The sequence below is a fragment of the Rhipicephalus sanguineus genome, unplaced genomic scaffold, assembly GCF_013339695.2.
Source record: "Rhipicephalus sanguineus isolate Rsan-2018 unplaced genomic scaffold, BIME_Rsan_1.4 Seq4763, whole genome shotgun sequence".
Taxonomy (NCBI): Eukaryota; Metazoa; Arthropoda; class Arachnida; order Ixodida; family Ixodidae; genus Rhipicephalus; species Rhipicephalus sanguineus.
In genome coordinates this window covers 38,569-57,278 of record NW_023615336.1, presented here as the reverse complement: position 1 = coordinate 57,278, position 18,710 = coordinate 38,569, and the positions used below count along the sequence as shown (strand labels likewise).

General features: G+C 44.2%; 1 protein-coding gene and 1 long non-coding RNA gene across 2 annotated transcripts; one reads left to right on the top strand and one right to left on the bottom strand.

Moving 5' to 3' along the window:
* Nucleotides 1-245: 245 nt before the first annotated feature.
* On the bottom strand, nt 246-8,762 carry LOC119377479 (mannose-6-phosphate isomerase-like; the record flags this gene model as incomplete). The annotated part of the gene is made up of 6 exons (XM_037646922.2): nt 8,606-8,762; nt 6,952-7,085; nt 5,870-6,061; nt 5,038-5,179; nt 2,941-3,096; nt 246-416 (listed from the first exon to the last, which is right to left on the bottom strand). Coding segments are annotated over exons 1-6 (805 nt in total), but the record flags the coding sequence as incomplete, so codon positions are not given.
* A 323-nt stretch (nt 8,763-9,085) lies between these two features.
* On the top strand, nt 9,086-14,351 carry LOC125756690 (uncharacterized). The gene is made up of 3 exons (XR_007414686.1): nt 9,086-9,176; nt 11,741-11,896; nt 14,270-14,351. It is a non-coding gene; the product is annotated as an uncharacterized LOC125756690 (long non-coding RNA).
* Nucleotides 14,352-18,710: the final 4,359 nt, after the last annotated feature.

Here is an 18,710-nt window from a genome sequence, read left to right as displayed (position 1 = left end):
GCTAAGTAACGCACACACTTTGGTTTGCACTGTCTTCGGTTCGGGTCATATCGGCGTAATTTCAACTCGAACATGTAGATCAAAGCCAACATTATCTTTAGAGACCAGATTCGTCGCAACATGGAGTGGATATCTCGAGCAATCACGCATACCAGTCGTTATACCAAAAAATGTTATGTCGCATTTGAATCTGTGAGTACTATACACACACCAAGAACTTAACTGTCAAGCAAAAAGCAACTCACCACCATAGATATAAGCGTGCGGTTCATCTGCAGCTAGAAAGAGGGCCTCTCCAGGCTTCAGCTTTACATAGTTGAGGAAGAAGATGACAAAGCAGCCAATATCATCTGGGTAACTGTCGTGCACCTTCAGGAACACAGTGGCAAGCTCGTTAGGGATTCCCGCTGCTTCCACTGTAAGTATGATAAAAGAAGAAGAAGACAATGATAAGACATTTGTACACACCTGGCAGATAAGTAAACCAACACCTAAATGTTCAAGGAGCAGTGACACAGATCGTTGGACTTGTCAAAACTCTGCAATGTCTTCATTCCACGTAAAAGGGTGACACAAAACGAGTACAAAGAATGGGAGATGAAAGGTATATAGTAATCTGATTTTAATGTCACCCTGACAGGCCTTGTGGCAAACAGAAAAATTTGCTAACACCATGTAGCGGTAAGGTAATGTTTGATGGTGTTGAACAATAAGTAAACAAAAGTTCTGTGCATTTTTTTCCAGGCTACACTTGCAGTAGCTGGAGCTGTCTCAGAAATGAAGCGAACCAATGTATAAGGATGTCATGATGCACCAATTTCATGTGTTACCAAAGCAAAAATTGCTTCGTAGAAAGAAGTACCAACACAAATTACTTAGAACACATTCGCACTAACAAGTTCATTTTTCTAAGGTGGAGAGAGTTTGGGCCTACATTTATTGTAAAAAAGAAAGACGATTCTTTTGCTATACAAGCTTCTATCTTAAAGAACGAAATTGTTAATGCACAGTTGAAGGTGACAAAAGATAACAAAGCAGTTGGATGAATAATTTCCTTTGAGAAAAAAAGTTTGTCACAGCAAAAACACCACAATTAAATGCACTAGGTCTTTTTTAAGACCCTCTCAAGCATAATCATAAGTCGCATAAATACTTCATTTTCTTGCAATCCATGAGCCCTTAAAGGAGCACTGACACCAAATTTTAAAGTCGAGATGTGCCAATCATTCGATTGCTCGGTATGCATAGGTCTTCTTGGCCAAATTTGAATGGCGTCTGTCGCGTGGAAGTAATTTTATTTCGAGGGCAAACAGCATACAAAAGCTCAATGGAAGATTGATCACGCTGAGACATCGACACTTGTGCTACGTGTAAGGTGTGATACATTCCGCAAATACCATCCTGTGTGACGATACGCTAGTAACAGTGACGTCGCCGATCTGAGTGTATTTATTGTGGCGCCGACGCCAGGCGACGCTCTCACTCCCAGCCAGTGGCTCTCCTTGCTGTCCCGATCCGTGCTTGCAATTCATCGTGTCGCATCGACTAATTTGTCATGTGCTCCACAGCGCGAGTGTGATCAATCGGAGCGACTACGTGCCAGCATGTCGGGGAACCGCTGCGTAGTGCGGACCTGCTCGTCGAGGCGCGGAAAAAGCGGAAATTGCGTGGCGTTTCATTACACATACAATACACGCCAACACGACCACAAGCTATCAAAGTGGAGTAGCCTATAGATAAATAACATCGCTAACAAGTAACACACATGTGGCGTTAATAGTGAATGTTAGTTCGTCCGTGGACTTCCTTGCGCTGGAGTAATACCGAGTTACTGCAGCCGTAACTGTGAGAGGCCGGATAGGTGGGGCCATCTGGCGGCGCAAGGAAGAACCTGGCAAGCACAGAATTGTTATTGTAGAAACCTATCGTATTTTATTTCTCCGCTGGTGTGCATTCGCTATGCCGATATTGGGGCCATCTGGCGGCGCAAGGAAGAACCTGGCAAGCACAGAATTGTTATTGTAGAAACCTATCGTATTCTATTTCTCCGCTGGTGTGCATTCGCTATGCCGATATTCCATAGACCCCTTTGCGTATACCGGAATGCCGTGCACGCTAAAATTCTCTGATATAGCTAATTGAGACACACCAGCGAGTATGGCCCAAGCGTGCGTCCCCGGGCACCTCCTCATTGCTGCTTGGAACGGCGCCCATTTCTGAATCGCTGTTTTGCAAAGGGTCGAAGCGAAAATGATTCGATCGCAACGTCGCGTATCGCGGTGATTCTAAGTTCCAGAATGTCGTCCTCAACACAAGTCGAAACTTTTGACGGCGACGACGGCGACGCTGGTGACAAGGCATGACTGAACGTGCGCGCCTAGCAGACGAAATGTTAGCTGAGCAGCTGATCCTGACGTCACTCCTTTCTGTGGACAAGTGGTAAACTGGGGCGTGGTCTGGAGTTGACCGCGAGGGAGCGCTGCCAGCGCTAAAAAATGGCGGGCTTGCCGGCCGTTTTGAATCGTGCTAGATACCGGTGATCTAAATCAATAAAACAGATAGTTATTCGTCTCTGAGTGGCATTTTGGGTCGCGAATCGCTACTAGAGGGTCGATAACTACTCATGGATGCAAAAATCTTGACATGCGTAAATTTGATGTCAGTGCTCCTTTAAACGTCAATCAGTAATCAGTTTGTGCCTTGCATCACTTGCATTTGGCCTCCAATTGCGTGGTGCTGCATTGTGATAGAACATGGGGTCACATTTCATACCTAGCCACCTCACTTTGCATTCTTCTTATCAGACATGCTGCTGTAATCACCGATATACATTGGTAATTTGGTGACAAAAGTGATAAGAATGGAAAATGGCTTGTTACACAACACAGCACCCGGTACGTGTTTCACTAGATTTTTGCACATTCGAACAGCTGTCCCCACCGTTCTTCTCGAGTCTTTTGGCCAGTTTCTCCAGTTGAGGAAGAAACACTTTGGCCGGGGCAGTGATGACAGCCTTGAACCAGGTGTGCAACTCGGTCTTGGATGACAATGGCTGCTCTGCCAGAGGCCCGAGCACCTCCCGCAGCTCTGGCAGTCCTGCACTTCCCACACATAAAGACAGTGACTCAAAAACCATGGAACGGTGCAACTACATTTCTTCTTGAAAACTGGGCCCTGCAAAAAAACTCAAAGGGGCCCTCAACACTTTTTCAGCACGGTCACAAAATGCTGCCAATCGGTAGTTGAGGCTCCTGAGAACATGTGAGCCAAACGTTATAGCACAGTACGTGGCCTGGAACTCACAATTAATTTTCCAAGTCAGCTAGAAATCGTTCTCTCTTCTCTCAACAAATGATGCCATAAACCCAAAGTTCATGGCCATTGGCTGATTTGAGCATCGTGAGCTGCATAGTTACCATGACCGTCGCGAGATATCGCAACGTGCTCGTGCACCTGCTCGCAATCACACTGAAAGTAAGCAAACACGTTCTAAGAAAACAAAGAAAAAAAAAGTGCTCAAGGTCATGACGCGTGCTAACAAACGAACGTAGCTTCTTGCCCCTTTGTCATACCCGAAGGTCGCGGGATCGAATCCCGGCCGCGGCGGCTGCATTTTCGATGGAGGCGAAAATGTTTGAGGCTCGTGTATACTTAGATTTAGGTGCATGTGAAGAACCCCAAGTGGTTGAAATTTCCGGCGTCTCTCATAATCATATCGTGGTTTTGGGACGTTAAACCACAGATATTACTATTATGCCCATTTGTCATCCTTCAGATCACTCGCTGGTATGAAAGGAGAGAGAAAGTGCTTAAAATGTGCGACAAATCCCTGTAACTCCACTCGTACAAAATTTTTGCAGCAGTCAATACGTGAGGCAATAAACTCTTTTTATGGCTTCGATGATTACTTGGAAAAGTGTTGCAGGGCCCCTTTAAAGGGGGCCAGGACATGGTCACCCCGTATTTTATGGTTTTCGGCAAAAAATAGAAGTAGAGGATCTATTGCACACATACATATATGAAAAATGGACTGTAAACGAACACTTCAGAGCAAAATAAGCCCTAGAAGTCACCGGCTATAAACCCCGCCCACTGCCGGCAACCGCCATATTGCCATGACGTGTGTGACGTCGTGTGCTGCGTGGAGCGGAGCTGCCGTATTCTACCAAAGCTTCAGCTGCTATAAATTGTTCAATTTCAATGCCAAGCTGAAGCAAGTTGAAATAGCTCACTTGCACGTGCCGCTGAGCACAGAAGAAAATCGTTCGCCGGAATGCAGGCGCTCGCACAGCAGCTTGTTGCATCACAGCTCGCGAGTTCGCCGGTGTTGCTCATCTCTCAGGCCATTCACATTTTTATAAAAAATATTCAATTATAAATTAAGTCCACTACCAAATGTGCTAAAACTTAGCCAGCTTGTTTATAAATGCATGATGATTAACCCACATAACACAGATTATGATTGAAAATTGGGTGTCATGGGTCATGGCCCCTTCAAAGGGGCCCTGCAACACGGTCAGAAGAAAGCACTGCCGTTCTGTGGTCATGACTCCTATGGATATTCAAGCTCAATATTATTTTATTACACATCGGCTATTTTTCCAACAAGAAACTTTTTCTGCTTATTTGTGCTTGTTTTCAGACAAGTGCTCACTGGTCAGCATGGGCGTCAGCAGGAGGGTACAAAGGGGGCAGTTGCCCCCCCCCCCCTCAAGCCACACCAGCACTTGCCCCCATCCAAGCTACACCTACGCTCCCCCCACCCCCAGCAGCAATGTAACATGGGTTTGCACCCCCCAACAGGAAATCCTGCTGACGCCCACGCTGGTCAGTACAAGTTGAAGTCCTTGCTGCGCCGGTAAGTGCCGATAAATAGCACCCCAGTCCACGCATCACATGTCTTGGTTAAAGCTAATCACTGATCAGGCCTATGGTGTGTCATAGATGTCCATAAAATGTGGTGAGGAAGCAAGATAACTTGAGAAGAAATGCTTCAAGCAAGACAGCCGGTAAAGCAGTTGGGACTATCGCAATTACCTTTCAGAAGATGCGTGATTTCTTGTAGAGGGCGGAAGTTGCAGAAGGCCTCAAAGTCCGTGAGGGCAATGGCAATCTCAGGCTTGTGGTTAGAGTCTGGGTACAGGTCTGGACGTGCTTCGTGCAGCTTCTTGGCCATCACCTGCCATGGCACGACATGCATGTACAGGCCTGTAGGCGTCATTTAGCTCAAAATGTGGTGGTGCAAACATACAGTTTATTACGTATATTACCTTCTACATATGGTCTGAACCTCCAACCACAACTTTCTGGATTAACTTATAACACTGCCAAATACCCATAAACAAAAACAGCAGTAGGCTGAAAGAGAGACGAACAAATTGTACAAAATACAGCAGTAGGCGCTAGGATGGGAATTTCTTTCTGACTGCCGCTATAAACAGAGATTGATACTTTTCTAGTTGATCTACTATAATAAAACAGGAATTAATAAGGAAATTTACCTATGCAAACCTCATTACACTTCAAAGCGCCTTGATCATAGTTGCAATATCCTGGAATATTCAGCTAAGACAAACATGTATGCCAACTCATTCTTTCTTAGAAGAATTAAACAGTGGAATAGGCTAACTGAAAAGCAAGTACATTATGGGAACGAAGATGTACTTTATCCAATGTTGTAACCATTCTGCTGTAACGCCTTTGGGCGCTGCGGGGTATCTGATGATTAAAGAATAAAGGCAGAGCATGCTGCCATTACACGTATAGATGGAATGTAAACAGGAACGCATCAGAGGCCTGCCTTTACAGGAACACATGGCTGCTTGATGCCATGTTCCAAGATACACAATGTTACTGAGATGGGCCACACCTTGGTTGGATGCGCCTGTATGGACAGTGGGGCACCCACTGAGAGTACTTTGAAGAGGAATGGCAAGTGTACACCAAAGACAGCCCGAACGCTGCTGCCAAGGCATTCTGGATGCTCCGTGATGTATGAAGCTAGCGTCTTGTCAGTGCCTCGAACCTGGCTTGGACACGAAGGATGTGTTCCCATCCACAACTGCATAGCACAAGACATGCAAGTTTTTCAGACATCCGCATAAATGCACAAAGTGACAGAAAGAGAGGTTGACGGAGACAGAAAAAGTTGGCCACTACAGGCTGTCATTCACACAACTTTCGAAAAGAGGCACCATGGTACCTGACTATGGATCCGTCAGCGGGTAGCACATGGATTTGCTTAAATTTCTTCTTTCTGGTTTTAAATGGCTCTGTGACACGCATATTGATCATGAAAGTATACTATGTCGTAAATGATAATAATACGTGGCGTTCAATGGTACAAGGACAAGTAATGGCAAAACAGCACCAAGTGGTAGATGCAATGATGATGAGATGAGGTGCTTTACAGCACAAAGGCCTGAGATGGACAAATAGTACGATGAAACCGTTTGACGAGTAAAAATGGTGTGGTCAACGGGTCAACGTAACATTGCTGTAAAAGGCCTAAAACAGTAGCTGCAAAGGGTGCGAGATGTAGAGGCATTAAAATTATGACAAAGGTTACTGAGATGTGAGGCTAAGAAATACTGTAGCAAAATTATGATTTACTAAAGTGTTAATGCAGGCAGAACAACTACCTCTTCAAGACTTTGCGTTGTAAATGCATACATGCAGTATCTCACAATGATTATGCATGTTTACAGAGCTTTCATATGTTTAGAAAAGTACAGTTTCTTAGAAATATGGAAAGATAAATCATGGTAAATAACATCATGAGAATGTACGAAGTCACTAGCACATGGATTAGATAAATCCGTGTAGTATTACTCGTCATTTCCTTGATAGCTAAATGAACACAGTGTCAGGGTTCCTTCTAGTAATCCCAGCACAAAACTCGTGATGAACTGCACGAGCCTAGATTCTATAAGGAAGTTGCAGTGTACTCACCTCAGCATATGTGGTGGTTTCATCGATGGATGCCAGATGCTTACCCTCCAATGCCAGCTGTGCCACTAGGCTGGATGGGCCCCTCTTGCCCCAGTGATACTTCTGCACGTGGCAGGTCAACTCCAACACACCCGCTGCACAGATATATCAGACCCTGCCTGAAGCTATACGTTGTAAGCTGCAAATGCATCAGTGAATCAGCAAAACAGGCAGCAAACAATGTAGTGGTTGTCCAAACAAGACGGAGGTCCTTCAGGGGGAGACTTCGAATGACTGACAGCGGTCAAAGAAAGGGGGTCTCTGGTGTGAATGTTCTTAAAGGGGAGGTGTTTTTATGAAGGCATCGAAGTGACTGAAAATTAAGCTTGATTGAACACTGCGTAGAAATGAAATACTGCAGCAAACATTGGGTTACTTCATTTCAGTTTGCCAAAGCTTGCTGTCGGCAAAATTTTGCACTCAAGCTGCAAGGAAATCATGCTAGCGTGCACGACAAAAAAACAGTAAACACAATGCGTCAATGCACTCTTCCTGTTAGCGCCTTTTCCTTGTGGTCATGAACCACAAGCTGTATTTTTTCTGTTCCCACATGTACAATTAAAAAGAAAAGTAATGTCGGAAATTGCTGGTTGTTACAGGCTGCACAGTACAGTGACTACGAGGCTACATGACGCAATAATGTGATAATGAAATACACTAATCTGCAACTCTGAAATGGAGTCATTTGAAATTGCACAATAAAAAACAGAACAACACAGCACAACAATGTGTTCCTCGTGTAGACAAAGAACAGTTGGTACCCAAAAACTGGAAGAGGCTAAGCTAACGGATCATTAGAAAGGTCACTTAGTCCACTATATATACTAAGTGTATGGTTCACTGCTCTCCACGTTCGACTGTGAGATGCACATGATTATCACATTCTGCTCGTGCATGAAGTAAACCAACGAAATTATTCACGACTGCTTAATAATGTTCATCATACGACTCCTTTAGTAATAAAGCACACAATCCCTTAATGAGCGATAACATGCATGATTACAATACAAGATTACGTAAGAGTATTATCTGCATTAGTGGGAAAATGGTTTAGATATTGTGGGCGATACCATAAATGGATAATCTGGTCAGTTCTAGCTACCAGTGGAACATAAAAAAGCACCACTTGCTGCTGCAATCTCTGTTCAAGTGTGTAGCATTGTTTGTAATATTTGTGTTCATGGTTACTCCACTACAAAAATTACACCTGGCTGCATGCAGACAGTATGAATGTAAGTGACACTGAGTGCTACTTTAACGCCGCCTAGTTGTAAACACAACTCCTGTTGCATGGTGTCGTCTACCTCACGACCTCCTCTATAAACTGTCTACCTATACTGCACGGGGAGAGTATCTTTTATCGCATGATTATTTCACACGATTAAATGTTGGAGTATGATACACAACACGTACATAATTGCGGTCGGGCAATATTGTAGGACACGGAACAGTCCTGCGATTGATCGAGAAAAAATGCTGATCCCGGAAAACAGCTATTCAGGAAACGCAGACACGTTCTATCTGCATCTGAATATTTTGTGGGAATGTTGTGGATAGACTACAATTCATGAATGCTTTGGAGCCATCATGTCGTAAGCAACAGTAGGCGACGTACCTTCACTCATGCTTCCGAGAAGGTTTCGGCGTTTATTTGGTTCAGTCGACTCGCGCTACTCTTCAAACACCACGTAGCATGATTTTCGCATCGCTGAGGCAGCTGTACCACGGTGCAACCAATGTTGCAACCGCCAAGGGCGCCGCTAGCTCAAGTCAGCTGTCACGTTTACAAAACAAGTGGATCTATGCTATGGCCTGCTATGACATCTAGGCCTTCGCGCAGAGAAGTTGGCAGTGTTTCCGTAGGCTTTCCCTTTACTATTCGCAGCGCCTTCTCTGGCGAACAGCCAGTTCATTTAAAGTATAAATTCAGTCAATCGTAGCTATGGATCGTAGCCACGCGAAATAATAAAAAAATTAATAAACAGGATACAGTGGAGTAGTGGAGACTTCGGGAATTTTCGAAGGGGGGTATTGAGAGACATCTATCGGGTAGAAAGAGCAGCCACGTGATTTGAAGGACGCTTTCTTTTTTTGTTAACGCGCTTCTGTAGCTATTTTTCTCATTTCTGCCAGTCGTGGCTCTCACTGAGATTCAAGGAGTTTCCTCCGAAGGTCCTCTAAAAACGGTAAGCTCGAATTTTTCCCATTTATTCGGAGGCCGCTATCAGCTGTCAAGCACGGTGCGTGAATTTTAACAACAGGTGTACTGCATGTAGCTCGGATCACTTGGGTTCGTGGAAATCGCGGCAACTCTTTAGATTGTTACTGTGCCAAAGGGACCCGCAGTTACCGCTGCTGCTGCTAGAAACTCGAGAATTTCAGTCGTCTTTGCGGTGAGATAGTTTGTGGGAACCCGCATCTCGTCTAAATGGACTTCGGTGATAATGTTGTTACAGCGGTGATCATTGGTCCTGAGCAGCGCTGGAGACGGTCGTAGCCAATGAGCACATTTGTTATATGTCCGGTTGCTGCCATTCTTTGTTTTATTTTTGTGCGTGTGTGGTGCGGTGAGAAAAAAAAAAGTAAAATAGGACTTGGTACGGGGGCCGGTGGCTGTGAGTACGAGCGGAATTGCTACATATTTCTCGACTTTGTTCACCTTTTGGGCACGTTTTTTTGGCGACACCTTTCTTGGTGTGAGCTACCGCGCTTGTGTTTCGAAGCATTCCTTTTCCCGAACTCGAAGCTGAAACTCGATACATCATCTCAACTCGTCTCGTTCTTTGCACCGAGACGGAAAGCTTAACGCTAACTCGTGCTCTTCGTTTTCTTGGTTTCGTGGGCTCCCGCGAATTGTTAGGTAATCATGAGATACCGACCGACGAGGAAAGAGCAGCAGATGGAGGTGGGGGGCATGTCTACTTCGCTGCTTTCCACTCGCGCAGCCGTTCTCCTGCGGAGCGCCTTGGAGGCGCGCGGCTGACAGAACAGTTACCAGGCGTACTACATTACTGCTGTTAGCAGCACGCCGCTTCTATTGTGCCTTTCTGTTCGGCTTAACCACGTCCCACAAATTGTGCAAGCGCCCAATCTGTGGTCCTTGAAAAGGTGGTGCGCTCAGCACAGTTAAAAAGTCGGTTCTCTCTTTTCATCGCGCCACTTGTCGGCTTTCGATCGTTCACTTGTGTGTGTGTGTGTGTGTGTGTGTGTGTGTGTGTGTGTGTGTGTGTGTGTGTGTGTGTGTGTGTGTGTGTGTGTGTGTGTGTGTGGTATGCTAGATGCTCACGGTGTCCACGTACACTTAAATGACAGCATGTAACTGCCCACTCGGTTGTGCGAAGAGGCGTACTTTAATTATGCGTTTGGCTTCGCGCATTCCGATTATGCCCGAATCACTGTTACTGGGAGTTTTTCTCTCCCAAGGTTATGCGCGCAAACAATACGTGAGCTTAACCTGCTTCTCGGTAGCAGCGGTCAGCCTGGTAAACTATCGGGGATAAACCGCGCACCGCACTTCAGTGACACCGGGCTGTTCTCGGTCATGCACAGACCGATTTTCCGTGCCTTGAGTACTCTGACGCAGGCTAGACAGTCCACATTCGTCCTTCGACAAACCAGTAACGTCCACATCTGCTGATTGCTTCAAGCTTGCCGACAGCATGGTGTTGCCAGAGTCGCTTCACAAATCCTCGGGAAAGGACTCCCGAACAAAAATTTCTATGTTGTCTTGCTCTTGTTTCTAGCAATAAGCACTTTAATGCTCTGTAAAAGGAAGACATAATTTAGCTGTTTTGATGTAATTTAATTACCAATTGGATTGAATGGTGTACTACCTACCAATTTCTGTTATTTGACATGTGCAGTTCTGCAATCTTCCCTCGGTTATTAGTATATTCTAAATGGTAGTGTCGGCGTGTTGCCCTAGGATGCACGCAGAACTTGCAGTATGGCCATTAAAAAAAGTTTGATGGCAAGACTAGGAAGACCGTCTCCGTAGCTTTTCGAAGTTATGATTAGAATTGTTGTGTGGTGGAAAAGTAGTACCACTACCTTAACCAACTACTGCCGAATTCTGTTCTTCAAAATACAAGTAACACCATTTAAAATCTGTAGCAAACACGTAAATGCTGGCACAGCACGTATGTAGTTATTAACATAAGCAGGCACACAAGTTTGCGTTTGTCACAGACTGGAATCTCAATCCTTTCCAAATGAGAATAGAAAAAATAGAGGGGGAGGGGGTAACTGATGTATCAGGACCTAGTGCTGCCCTCTATGCTCGACATCTTTATTTTTGTCCTTCTGTATTAGATTGCAGATTTTACTACCAACATGTACTACATACACTAGCTCTTCAGAACAAAGTAAGTGCTATTGCAAAATGTCACTGTATCAGGACTGTCAAGGAGCAAATAATGTGTTTGATCTAAAGTAAGAACCATAAACACTGCACTTAAAAAGCAATCGGTCGTTGTCAAACTGTGGGCATAAGACCCCTTGCAATGGCAGTGAGACTGTTTTCTCCATTTTCATATTGGGCCTGTTGAGGTGAATCCATTATTCTTTTTTTAAAAAATGCAATAAGAAGAAACTGAGCTGAAAAACAAGCTGTTGGAAGTATTTGTATCGCTCTTTGCTCAGTAGGGCAGCATCTTGTGAAATGCAAATATTTTCCAGCAGAATAGGGTATGCAATATGATTTTTCAACCAAGGTTGAATCGCATGAAATATTGTCTTTTCTTTACTGCAGGCGACTGCAAGACATGCAGATGACGAACGTAGCGTGAATCAGTGCTCCTAGCAGAATGGACGTGGACCCACCGCCGCCCCTTGGCACGGGCTCTAACCTGAAACGTTCGTCGAGTGCGCCCATGATCAATGTCTTGGGAAACACGCCCACATTCAGGTGAGCTCTATAAACACTTCTGTCGCTACATTCCTGAGCCAATCGCTCTCGGAAGCATCCTTGCTTTTGTGCAAACTAATGTCCAGCATGAGGCCTTACTGAAGTGATGAGCTTCCTGTCAGTGCGACGAAAAACATGTGCCCTAAAGTAACAGTGAAAAAGCTGCATTTTGTTCATTTCACCCCGTTTTCTTGCATCTTTTTGGGGCCTAAATAATTTCTTGAAAGAATTTCAGAATATGGCTCCTGTAGGTTCAGAGGTTTAGCCAAAATTTGTGTACTTTGTTGCCTTCCCTTGCAAAGGAAGTTCCTTAGGGGGGGGGGGGGGCATTCGAGCCACACATAGCATGTGTGTCCCAAACTTTCCGTGCTACCAATTAGGTTTGCAGAAGTTGTGCCTTTTCCTTTCCTCAACCTCTCCTCCTCCAAACTTTCATTGTACTCATTCATCACGTACAAGTCCTGGCAAATGAAAGGGGTAATCGACAACCACTTGTTTGTAACACAAAGCCACAAGGAAATCCATACAGATTTCTCGGAAAGGAAAGCTTCTAGTTGAAGAAATAGGTTACGAAACAGGTGATTGTCACTTACCCCTTTAATAGCCCTTCCGCCAACCTTGCGGGATTCCACAGGACTCATTTGCAAGTCCCGGCAAAAGATTCTGCTTAAACGGCCAGTGTCACAATAGTGATATTATTTGTCTAATAATAATAATAATATCTGGGGTTTAACGTCCCAAAACCTGGATATGATTATGAGAGACGCCGTAGTGGAGGGCTCCGGAAATTTCGACCACCTGGGGTTCTTTAACGTGCACCTAAATCTAAGTACACAGGCCTCAAACATTTTCGCCTCCGTAGAAAATGCAGCCGCCGCGGCTGGGATTCGATCCTACGACCTTATTATTTGGCTAGTTTTGTTATCGGTAGCACAGACGAGATAAGTAATCGTACGCAAGATCAACATCGAAACTGCATTCTTTTCCGGCCTGTATCAATTTCAGCAAGCCAGCGGAGATAAGTATTTCCTTGGCTCCTGCGCGAACTTCTCTATTCCAAATTTCTTTTGCTATTATTACGTTGGAGACAGCCTTTTCTCACTGCTTAAGTGAAGTGCAATAGCCTTGTCGAGTAATTACAGCAATGTAACTTTGCTAAATGCATAAATTGCTCTACAATGGAGGCCGTCGTTCTGGACACTCAGGAGATAAATGTCTCCACACCACTATAAATTGCCAAATCTGGTGAAAAATAGCAAAAGAGAAAGAGCTACTTTGTGTGGCTAAAGGCCTGCATGTTCTAGTCTTATCACAGTTACGGGATCAAGTGTTTTTTTTTTTTTTCTTCACATGTAATACATCTGATTGGTACTTATGCAGCAGTACATTTTGCGTGAGGTATATTTTTTTTCTAGAAAACCAGTGACCACACCAAATAGCAAGCTTGGCATTCATTGTGCCTTGCACTTAGCTTTATGTCTTAGTCTAGTATTTAAAATTTTGTTTTTCGAAGTTCATTCATGTCAACTAACTTAAACAAAAGCTTGAGACAACTTGTGCGTGAATTCGCAGCAAGTGGCCTGTTTTTAGACCTACTAAATGTTTTTGTGGCTCCTATTTAGTGGTCATTGTGATGTTACCGGAAGTAGGAATCGTGCAGCTTGTCAGGTTTTCCTGTCATGAGCGGCACAACTGTTAGGGATACCATCAATCTAGGCGCAGTGCTGGCGACCCAGCAGGAAAATGCACATTTCTGACGTCACTAAAAGGAAGGTCCAGTGTGTGTCATACTGCCTGACCGTGCACACTGAGTGCGTGTGGTCACTTGGGCTTGTTGGCCTACGTTTACGGTTGTGGTGTCGATTCTGTGCAGTGTAGTTTTGGTAATGAGAGGTGTTTACATGAAGTAAGTTTTTCTTGGTGTCTCATTTGGTTACACATTTTGACAAAAAAAAGGCAGTGGGACAAATTATCACTGCCAGGCTTCAGCCGCCTTTACTGCTCAGTTCTAGTTCGTGTGTGATGCTTGTTTTTTGTAATGTTTTTGAGCACTGAAATTTAAGAAACTTTAATAGGGGGGGGCGGGTTACCCCAGAAAGACTATGTGTCGGTGATTTGCTAGGTTGTTTTTCTTTTCCTTTGTTTGTGCACCTTAAGTCCGAAGAGCGGCTTTTTATTCACGCTTTTTTTCATGACGCCTGGTTTGCTAAAGCTTTAGGAAACTACTGTACATTATATGTAGCTGTGTGATGAGGGCAAAAAAAGGTCAAACTTTCCACCTGTCGGGCATCATGTATGGACAGATGTTATGATCCTTTTAGCATAGGTGTAACTGATGTTGTTCTCTCTGTTTTCTTTGTATGTATACAACAGGGAGGCTCTCTCTCCACTGGTGCTAAGCATCCCACGAACAAGACGCTTCAGCGCAAGCTTCAGTCCCAACCACTCCCCTTCGGTAAGTCTTGACAGGACCTTGCAAGTCGCTTGTATCTGCAGCATTGGACCATTGGTCCGCTGATAAAAGAAAGCAAGTGCCTTATTTTCACAAACCTGAACAATTCACATATTACGTACCTGCATATTGGGGACCTCGAAATTCAAGAGATTTGTGAAGTACTAGCTGGGTGATTCCACGAGAGATCGAACATGCCTGTCCGGTCGCATTTTTTGTTTTGCCTGGGTTTTTTATATGTTGTGCGGGCACATTCAAAGTACACGGAACTGAAAATTTTATTTCCAAGAAACGCTCCCAGCGCGTCAAAAAAATATTTGAAGGTGGCGGCGCGTGCCTCCTGTTTTTGCTCACTGCAGATGTTTTCGGATTTCACTGGCCGAATTTAGCGCGAACTATAAATGATGAGTCGAAAATTTCTTTTGCTGGATTTAATACGCATTACTGTGAATTACATCCATGCTTTTTTTATGCCGTCCTCAAAAGAAGAAAATGTGAAAAAATGGCAAACACGGCCGAAATCAAGAAAGGGTCCTAAGTTTGAGGCGCCTTGGCGCCTTTACTATTTCAAACAGAAACTTGAAAACAGTGTCAACTATAGAAAAGAGCCTTTGCAACATTATACGGAAGATCATTTTCCTACGGGCAGCGCAAAAAAAAGAAAAAAAGTAGTTAAAGAAGCGAGTTTTTTCAAAAAAGTACATTTTCAAAAAATAAAATAAAAAATACTCCGGTCTCAATTTTGACGGCAATTTTTTATCGAAGAGCGCTTATGTCAATGAACACACGGTTTTAATATCATATGTCCTCATTTGCTTTGTTTACGAGATATAACTGGCCAAAGTGACCCTTGCTGTGAGTGCTCACTTCAGTGTGACTGATGGTTGTTAATAGCTTGCATTGTGCGTAAATCACAGTTTTCATTATTCTGCTGCAGCAAAACCTTGCTCTGGTGGCTTATCGTCACGAAAAATGTGTTCTCAGATTTTATTTGGTTCTACCGTGTGCGAAAGTGGGCTGCTGCCGCCCTCTAAAGGGTGATTCCACGACAGATCGAACATGCCTGTGCGGTCGATATTTTTGTTTTGCCTGGGTTTTTATATGTTATGTGGGCACATTCAAAGTGCACGGAACCCAAAATTTTATTTCCAAGAAATGCTCCCAGCGTGCCAAAAAAGTATTTGAAGGTGGCGGCGCAGATATCCTGTTTTTGTTCACTGCAATGTTTTGGGATTTCACGGCTGAATTTAACGCGAACTATAAACGATGTGTCGAAAATTTTCTTGTTGGTTTTAATACGCATTACAGTGAATTACATCCATGATTTTTTCCAAGTATTTCAACGAGCCTTTGCAACATTTATGCGGAAGATCGTTTTCCTACAGGCAGCGCGATATAAGAAGAAAATAGTTAAAGAAGCGAGTTTTTTTCAAAAAAGTACATTTTCAAAAAATAAAACTCAGGCCTCAATTTTGACATTTTTTTGTCGAAGAGCGCTTATGTCAGTGAAAACACCGTGTTAATATGTATGTCCTCATTTGCTTTGTTCACGAGATTTAACGGGCCAAAATTACCCTTGCTGTGTGTGCTCACTTCAGTGCGATTGATAGTTGTCATCAGCTTGCATTGCACTTAAATCTAGTTTTAATTATTTTCCTGCAGTAAAACCTTGCTCTGGTGTCTTGTCGTCAAGAAAAATGCATTCTCAAACTTTAATTGTGTCTAGCGTGTGTGGGGGTGGGCTGCTGCCGCTCTCTAAAGGCCGAACGCGTACGCAGTTTGCAGCTTACAACCTCAACTTACCCGCCAGTATTCGTTAATCAAAAGCACACGAGACACGACGAACACATGGTTTAGGTCACTTTGTCAAAACTCTCCTTGCACACAGAATCATCTGTATGCAGCGAAGGCCAACACTGTAACAGCCACAATAGGCGCGCTGTTATGCAGTTGTTTTCTCACTGCCTGCTTGCTTCCCTTAATCTGTAACTAAATACCACAATCAGCAGGCGCGCCACAATCAGCAGGCGCACAGCAAAGGTCATTGGTGGCACCAGACGGACATTACCCTTAGTTTTGACAATGAGTGCGGCCTACAAATTAAATATTACAGCCCAAAGCGCTTAGACAACCTTAGTCATAAAATGTTAAACCGTAAGCAGTTCTGGAAAGGCATTCATGACAGCTGCGCAGCTGTGAGATAATTTGTGCGGCGCCGTTCAGTATAAACGTTTCGACTTGCTATAGGTCTAGCTGTTAACTACACGCGATGCGCGCGGCCCATGGCTACGTCCGATTGTTCTGTGCCGGTTATTTACGCGTTCACAAAAAGAAGATTGCTGAGGAAAACGTTTTCGTTGCGCAAATTTTTTTTCTTTGCTCTTTTTGTTGTTGCCTACCTCCAGAAGCTACTGTCATAGGCTGAGGATCTTCGCGACACCTGCGAGGTCTGCTTGCATTGCTTTAGGCTACTCAAGGAAAACCTGTCTACATCTAACCGCGATGAGGTAGACCAGGCATTCCTTCGGGAAGAAGAAGCGATTGATATCTTGAACAGGCGCGCCCATCTTTCCTCTGATGATTGTAGGTGAGGTTGTAGGTTGCAAACTGTTTACACGTGAGCCATTTAGAGGGCGGCAGCAGCCCACTTTTGCACACGCTAGACACAAATAAAATCTGAGAACACATTTTTCTTGACGAAAAGCCACCAGAGCAAGGTTTTTCTGCAGCAGAACAAATAAAACTGCGATTTACGCACAATGCAAGCTATTAACATCCATCAGTCACACTGAAGTGAGCACTCACAGCAAGGGTCACTTTGGCCAGTTATATCTCGTAAACAAAGCAAATGAGGACATATGATATTAAAACCGTGTGTTCATTGACATAAGCGCTCTTCGATAAAAAATTGCCGTCAAAATTTAGACCGGAGTTTTTTTTATTTTATTTTTTGAAAATGTACTTTTTTGAAAAAACTCGCTTCTTTAACAATTTTTTTCTTTTTTTGCGCTGCCCGTAGGAAAATAATCTTCCGTATAAATGTTGCAAAGGCTCTTTTCTATAGTTGACACTGTTTTCAAGTTTCTGTTTGAAGTAGTAAAGGCGCCAAGGCGCCTCAAACTTAGGACCCTTTCTTGATTTCGGCTGTGTTTGCCATTTTTTCACATTTTCTTCTTTTTGAGGACGGCATAAAAAAAGCATGGATGTAATTCACAGTAATGCGTGTTAAAACCAGCAAAAGAAATTTTCGACACATCACTCATAGTTCGCGCTAAATTCGGCCGCGAAATCCGAAAACACTGCAGTAAGCAAAAACAGGAGGCACGCGCCGCCACCTTCAAATATTTTTTTGGCGCGCTGGGAGCGTTTCTTGGAAATAAAATTTTCAGTTCCGTGCACTTTGAATGTGCCCACACAACATATAAAAAACCCAGGCAAAACAAAAAATGCGACCGGACAGGCATGTTCGATCTCTCGTGGAATCACCCAGCAGTAATCAAAGCGGCGTATCGCTTTGATTACTGCTGGGCGAAACCACTGAACATTTCACGGTGTAACCATGATTGCTTCAGGAGCTTCGCCCAAGCTCTTCATCATTCACCCGTGGATATGCTGTAATTTTTTTAATGCGAAGCATTTCTTAACGAACTTCTGCGAGTTTGAGCGTATCTATCTATCTAGCCGCCTACGACTTTGTGCTCTCCTGGCCGTTTCGTTTTTTTATTCGTATTTATTGAATTTTAACGCAAGCACATGGAGGAGACAGTAAAATAAAAAAAAAGGCCGATGGCTTGATGGGTCCCAATCCCACAAAGTAAAGGAGAAAGCAATTAAGAGCAACAATTCTGAAAATGACCTATACGAAATAAAATATAGATTATGGAATGAAAATAGTAACTGTTGCAAACAGCGCATCTCAGGGCCGTAGCCAGAAATTTTTTTCGGGGGGGGTTCAACCACACTTTGTGTATGTTCGTGCGTGCGTTTGTATGTGCGCGTGTATATATACGCAAGCAAAACTGAAAAATTTCGGGGGGGGTTTGAACCCCCAAACCCCCCCCCCCCTGGCTACGTCCCTGGCGCATCTCCAATTCGGTGTCTCCCCACCATTCCATTCTGTCGATCGCTCAAGCCGTTTCTGGTCCCTTTTCTCTCTTTGTTTGGCCTGCGCTCCCGAATAAACTGTTCATTTCCCGCCAGCCGTGTCTGCTTGCAAGCGGCTGAGTAGCAATTACCAGGGGCGCCGAGGATGGGATTTACCCACGCCACCAAGACGGATCCAAAGGTCCTGCCGTCAGGCGACCCCGGACGACAGCGGCCGTCCCGCTGAAACTAAATGCAATTGCAAGCCTTACCTTCTTA